Source organism: Eschrichtius robustus, chromosome X, assembly GCF_028021215.1.
Source record: "Eschrichtius robustus isolate mEscRob2 chromosome X, mEscRob2.pri, whole genome shotgun sequence".
NCBI lineage: Eukaryota > Metazoa > Chordata > Mammalia > Artiodactyla > Eschrichtiidae > Eschrichtius > Eschrichtius robustus.
In genome coordinates this window covers 62,762,903-62,769,580 of record NC_090845.1, presented here as the reverse complement: position 1 = coordinate 62,769,580, position 6,678 = coordinate 62,762,903, and the positions used below count along the sequence as shown (strand labels likewise).

Sequence of the window (6,678 nt, the reverse complement as noted above, 5' to 3'; positions counted from 1 at the left end):
GACAAATACTGTATTATCTCTCTCATATGTGGAATCTGAAAACAATAACAACAACAACAATCTCCAAGCTTACAGATACAGAGACCAGACTGGTGGTTGCAAGAGGCAAAGAGGGGTTTCAAGAGGTGGGGAGTAGGGGTGGGAGAAATGCGTGAACTTTTGGGTTTTTTTTAGTTTAAATAATTTTTTAAAAAGGAAATTGGAACTTTTGTACATTGCTGGTGGAAAGGTAAAAATGTTTGCAGCTACTGTGGGAAATAGTTTGGTGGTTTCTCAGAAAGTTAAACATAGAATTACCATATGATACAAAAACTCCACTCCCAAAGAAATTGAAAGCAGGGACGCAAACAGATACTTGTACACCAATGTTCACAGCAGCATTATTCACAATAGCCAAAAGGTAGAAATGACCCAAGTGTCCATCAACAGATGAATGGATAAATAAAATTTGGTATATACATGCAATGGAATATTATTCAGCCATAAAAAGGAATAACATTCTGATATATGCTACAATAAATATGAATCTTGAAAACATTATGCTAAATGAAATGAGACAGAAAAGTTCAAATACTGTACAATTACACTCATATAAGGTAGGTACAATAGGCAAATTCATAAAGACAAAAAGGGGGCTTCCCTGGTGGCGCAGTGGTTAGGAATCCGCCTGCCAATGCAGGGGACATGGGTTCAAGCCCTGGTCCGGGAAGATCCCACATGCCGTGGAACAACTAAGCCCATGCACCACAACTACTGAGCCTGCACTCTAGAGCCTGCAAGCCACAACTACTGAACCCACATGCCACAACTACTGAAGCCTGCGTGCCTAGAGCCTGTGCTCCACAACAAGAGAAGCCACCGCAACGAGAAGCCCGCGCACTGCAACCCAGAGTAGCCCCCGCTCGCCGCAACTAGAGAAAGCCCGCGTGCAGCAACGAAGACCCAATGCAGCCAAAAATAAAGATAAATAAATTTATATTTAAAAAAAGACAAAAAGTAGAATAGAGTTTACCAGGGCTGTTGGGAAGGGACAATGGAGAATTACTGTTTAATAGGTACAGAATTTCTCTTTGGGATGATGAAAAATTTCTAGAAATAAATAGTGGTGAAGATTATACAACATTGTGAATGTACTTAATGCCAATGAATTGTACACTTTAAAACGGTAAATTTTGTGTTATATATATTTTGCCATAAAAAATGCAAAAAGAAAATCAAAGGCCAAAGGAGAAATTCAGAAAATATATTTCAACCCACATAACAAAGGCCTGATTTACCTAGGACACAAACAGCTTTTACAAAGCAATAAAAAAGAGAAATAGAAATAGAAAACTAGGCAAAGGACATGAACAATACACACACACACACACACACACACACACACACACACACACACACGGAAAGAAATATATGTGACTTCTAAGTATATTAGAAAGCTTAGGGAATTCCCTGGTGGTCCAGCGGTTAGGACTCTGCACTTCCACTGCAGGGGGCACGTGTTTGATCCCTGGTTGGGGAAGTAAGATCCGCATGCCACACGGCGCAGCCAAAACAAAAATAAACAAACCAAAAAAAGCTTAACCCTACTCATGATAAAAAGATTGTGTTAAGATACCACTCTTTTCCTATAAAGATGGCAATATCAGAAAGTTTGATAATATATTGTTTTGGCGAGGCTGCAGAGAAATACTCTCATATTTTGTTGTTGGATTGTAAATTGGTATATTTTTTGTAAGGCAACTTATCAAAAAAATTTTAAAGTGTGCTCACTTTGGCAGCACACATACTAAAATTGGAACGATACAAAAGATTAGCATGGCCCCTGCGCAAGGATGATACGCAAATTCGTGAAGCGTTCCATATTTTTGAATGTATGTATAACTGAATCACTTTGCTGTACACCTGAAACTAACACAACATTGTAAATCAATTATACTCCAATAAAAATTTTTTAAAAAAGAAAAGAAATTTTAAGTACATATGTCTTTTTATTGGTAAGTAACAGAAAACCCAACTCCAATAGGCTTAAACAATAAAGAGGATTTATCAGTTCAAATAACTGCAAATTCCAGGGGATAAGTGAGCTTTGAAATTGGTTTGATTTTGTGGATCAACAATATCACCAAGGACCTAATTTCCTTCCATCTGTCAGTTCAGTCGTCCAAAGTGTGAGCTCCACTGTAAATCTGACTCCCTTCTTGGTAGCAAAAGGGCTGCAGCACTTGAAGTCTTCATATCAGCTACACCATACTGTCCAAAAGAAGAGACAAAGCTGGCTTTTGTTCTCTCTCAGAAGAGCAAAGAAAAACAAAAACAAAAAAAACCCTTCTTCCCCCAAATACTTCAAAAAATATCCTCTAACATTTCACTGACTTGCATCATTGGCCCATTCCTGAAATTTCCCCTTGACAGGACAATAGTATACATTGATTGGCTAAGGCCTGGGTTGCTTGAACCAATAACTGAGGCATGGGGGATGGACTTACCCTGATTGAGTTACATGTGTGGTGTACCCCCTCCAGAAGCTGGGAGTGAGATCAATTCTACCCCCTTCAAACTTTATGACTGCTAAACAATGGGGAAGATATGGAATGGATGTTGGGCAGAGAATAACATCAACCACTATATACTTTGATACAGCAACCATACTTCTAGGAATTTATCCTAAAAATATGCTGACCCATGTGTACAAATAAGTATGTTCAGGGAGATCGTTTATAATAACAGGATATTGGAAACAACCAAAATGCCTGGCACTGGTTAAATGAATTATAATGTAGCCATACAAAAGAATAAGGCAGATGTAAATGTATTGATATGACACAATCTCAAAAATACATTAAGCGAAAAAAGCAGAGTGAATAGCCTGCTACCATTTGTGACAAAAAGAGAGACGAAATGGATATATGGATATGATATATTTTAAGTGAAAAAAGTATGATAAACTCCCATTTTCATCAATAACCAGACAGATAGATATCCAAACACATGTGCACACACACATATATACCCATTTATACTTGTATATCCATGGTTTGCATAGAATATATCTGGAGGATAAACAAGAAACTGACAGTGGGGTTCTCTGGAAAGGGAACCAAGGGAACTAAGGAATAGGGGTAATATATAACTTTAATTGTATATCCTTTTATATTGCTTGAGTTGTTTTTTACCATGTGCATGTATTTTTAGTTAAAAAACAAAAATATTTATTAGTTATAGGTTTCTATTTTTTACCTGTCAGATTATCAAAGATAAAAATATTTTTTAGGGCTTCCCTGGTGGCGCAGTGGTTGAGAATCTGCCTGCCAATGCAGGGGACACGGGTTCGAGCCCTGGTCTGGGAGGATCCCACATGCCGCGGAGCAGCTGGGCCCGTGAGCCACAATTACTGAGCCTGCGCGTCTGGAGCCTGTGCTCCGCAACAAGAGAGGCCGCGACAGTGAGAGGCCCGTGCACCGCGATGAAGAGTGGCCCCCACTTGCCACAACTAGAGAAAGCCCTCGCACAGAAATGAAGACCCAACACAGCCATAAAAATAAATAAATATATATATATATACATTTTTTAAAATAGTTTTATTGGTCAAGATGGCATAGTAGGAAGACTCTGAGCTCACTTCCTCTCACAGCCACACCAAAATTACAACTATTTACAGAGCAGCTATTGATGAGAAAGACCAGAATCTAGCAGAAAAGATCTTCTACAACTAAAGACATAAAAAAGGAACCACAGTGAGATGAGTAGGAGGGGCAGACTCACAGTATAGTCAAGACCCACACCCCAGGGTGGGCAACCCACAGATGGGAGAATAATTACAATTGCAGAGGTTCTCCCCATGGAGAAAGCGGTCTGAGCCCCACATCAGGCTCCCCAGCCCAAATGTCCAGCATCAGGAAGATGATCCCCCAGAAAGTTTGGCTTTGAAGGCCAGTGGGGCTTACTTTCAGGGGAGCCAGAAGGCTGTGGGAGACAGAGATTCCATTCTTAAAGGGTGCACACAAAATCTCACACACTCCAGGACCCAGGGCTGCAGCAGTAATTTGAAAGGAGCCTGGGTCAGACCCACCTGCTGATCTTGGAGAGTCTCCCAGAGAGGCAGGAGGCAACTGGAGGTCACCCTGGGGACACAGACACTGGTGCTGGCAAGCGCCATTTTGGAATACTCCCTCTAGTTTATTAGCCTGGGGACCCAGCCCCGCCCCTGCCCATCAGCCTATAGGCACCCATACTGGGATGCTTCAGGCCAAGCAACTAGCCAGGCAGTGACAGCCCCACCCACCATCAGGCAAGCTGCCTTAAGACCCCCTGAGCCCACAGCTTCCCCTGGACACAGCCCTATCAACAGAGGGCCCAGGACCCAGCCCCATACACCAGAGCACAGGCACTAGACCCAGGACCCCCAGGGGCCTGCAGCTAGAGACCCCAGGACCCAGCTCTGCCTACCAGTGGGCAGGCACCAGCCTTAGGACACCCTGGGACCTGCACCCACCCACCAGTGGGCAGACACCTGCCCAAGGACAACTGCAGCCCCACAGCCTGCACTGGCAGGACTCAGACCACCCACCAGCAGGCTGGCACTAGCCCTGGGACCCACTGGGCCACGCCCTCACCCACCAGCAGGCCAACACCAGCTCTGAGACATCTTGAGGCCCTCAGCCAGCTGCTCTAGGATCCATCCTCAATCACCAGTGGGCTGACACAAGCTTCAGGACACCCCAGACCCTGCAGCCATGTCAAGAACTGGCCTCACCTACTAGTGGTCAGACTCCAGCTCTGGGACCCCTGGGCCCTTCAGCCAGAGACCCCAGGACCTGGTTCTACCCACCAGTGGGCTGGCACTAGCCCCAGGACCCAGCTTCACCCACTGGTGAGTGGGCACCAGTGGCGAGATCTCCTGGACTCAAACCCCACCAACCAATGGGTGGACACCAGCCCCAGGATCACAAAAGCCTGCCTTGTCAGTACCCAGCTGAAACACCAGCAGGCAGAGAGCAGCCCTGGGAACCCCACAGACCATGACCCTTCCCACCAGCAGACCAACTCCAGCTCTGGGACACCTTGGGCTCCTCAGCCAGTGGCCCTGAAATCCATGCCAGTGGGCTGACACCAGCTTCAGGACACACAGGACCCTGAAGCCGGAGACACCAAGACCTGGCTCCACATACCAGTGAGCTGGCACTAGCCCTGGGACCCCCTGGGCCCTAGCCACACCTACTAGCAGGCCAACACCAGCTCTAAGATGCCTTGGACTCCTCAGCCAGCCACCCCAGGATCTAGCCCTATTCACCAATGGGCCAGTACCAGCATTGGGACACCTGGGAACCTGCAGCCAGCAATGTCAGGAACCAGCCCCACTCACCAGGAGGCCAACATTAGATCCAGGAACTCCAGCCCCACAACCACCCACCCTAGAACAAGGTTCTGCCCACCAGTGAGAAAGCACTAGCCTGGGACCCCCCCAGGGTCCCTCAGCCAGGATCTCATGACCCGGCCCTGCCAACCAGCAGCTGGTAGCCTCCATGCAACGCAGGGCCTGACAACCAACCAAACCAGGGGTGAGCCATGCCTATGAGACCACCCACAGTAGTCAGCCCACCATAACAGAAGGACCCACCCAGCCAACATAGGGGGCACCCCTAGAGCATATAGCTCTGGTGATAACAGGGAGGTGTGCTGCTGGGACACATAGGATGTCTCCTACAAAAGGCCACTTCTCCAAGGTTAGGAAACATAACCAACCTACCAGATACATAGACGTAAAAACAGCAAGTTAGGCAGAATGAGGTGACAGAGGAACATGTTCCAGATGAAGGAACAATATAAAACCCCAGAAGAAAAACTAAGTGAAATGGAGATAGATAGGCAATCTATCCAATAAAGAGTTCAAGGTATTGATCGTAAAGATGATCAAATAACTCAGGATAAGAATAGATGAAGAGAGTGAGAAGTTAGAGGTTTTTAACAAAGAGTTAGAAAATATAAAGAAGAACCAAACAGATGAAGAATACAAGTGAGATGAAAAATACACTAAAAGGAATTAACAGTAGACGAAATGATACAGATGAATGGATCAGCAAGCTGGAAGATAGAGTAGGGGAAATCACTGAAGTGGAACAGAAAAAAGAATAAAAAGAAATGAGGACAGTTTAAGAGATCTCTGAAACAACATCAAGCATACTAACATTCACATTACAGGGGTCCCAGGAGGAGAAGAGAGAGAGAAAGGAACAGAGAACATATCTAGAAGACGTAATAGCTGAAAACTTCCCTATCCAGGGAAAGGAAACAGATATCCAGGTCCAGGAAGCACAGGGTCCTAAACAGGATCAACCCAAAGAGGACCACACCAAGACACATTGTAATTAAGATGGCAAAAATTAAAGATAAAGATAGAATATTAAAGACAGCAAGGGAAAAGTAACAAACACCATACAAAGGAATTTCCATAAATCTATCAGCTAACTTTTCAGCAGAGACCTTTCAGGCGAGAAGGGAGTGGCACAATACATTTAAAGTGAAGAAAAGGAAAAACCTACAACCAAGAATACTCTACCCAGCAAGGCTTTCATTCAGATTTGATGGAGAGAGCAAAAGTTTTACAGATAGGCAAAAGCTAACTGAATTCAGCACTACCAAGCCAGCTTTACAAGAAATGTTAAAGGGACTTCTCTAAGT

The 6,678-nt window shown here is 44.7% G+C and overlaps 1 protein-coding gene and 1 non-coding gene across 3 annotated transcripts in view; one reads left to right on the top strand and one right to left on the bottom strand.

Annotated features, from left to right (window-relative positions):
* The first annotated feature begins 1,762 nt into the window (after positions 1–1,762).
* On the top strand, positions 1,763–1,867 carry LOC137757579 (U6 spliceosomal RNA). The gene has a single exon (XR_011072418.1). It is a non-coding gene; the product is annotated as a U6 spliceosomal RNA (small nuclear RNA).
* Positions 1,868–2,000: 133 nt separating this feature from the next.
* The window catches only part of ITGB1BP2 (integrin subunit beta 1 binding protein 2), a 32,946-nt gene continuing 28,268 nt past the window's right edge, over positions 2,001–6,678 (bottom strand). For both annotated transcript variants that reach the window (XM_068534016.1, XM_068534017.1), the window contains one exon: positions 2,001–2,250. In XM_068534016.1, coding sequence (XP_068390117.1) covers positions 2,149–2,250 — 102 coding nt within the window. In that variant the 3' untranslated portion in view covers positions 2,001–2,148. The remainder of the gene's footprint in view (positions 2,251–6,678) is intronic.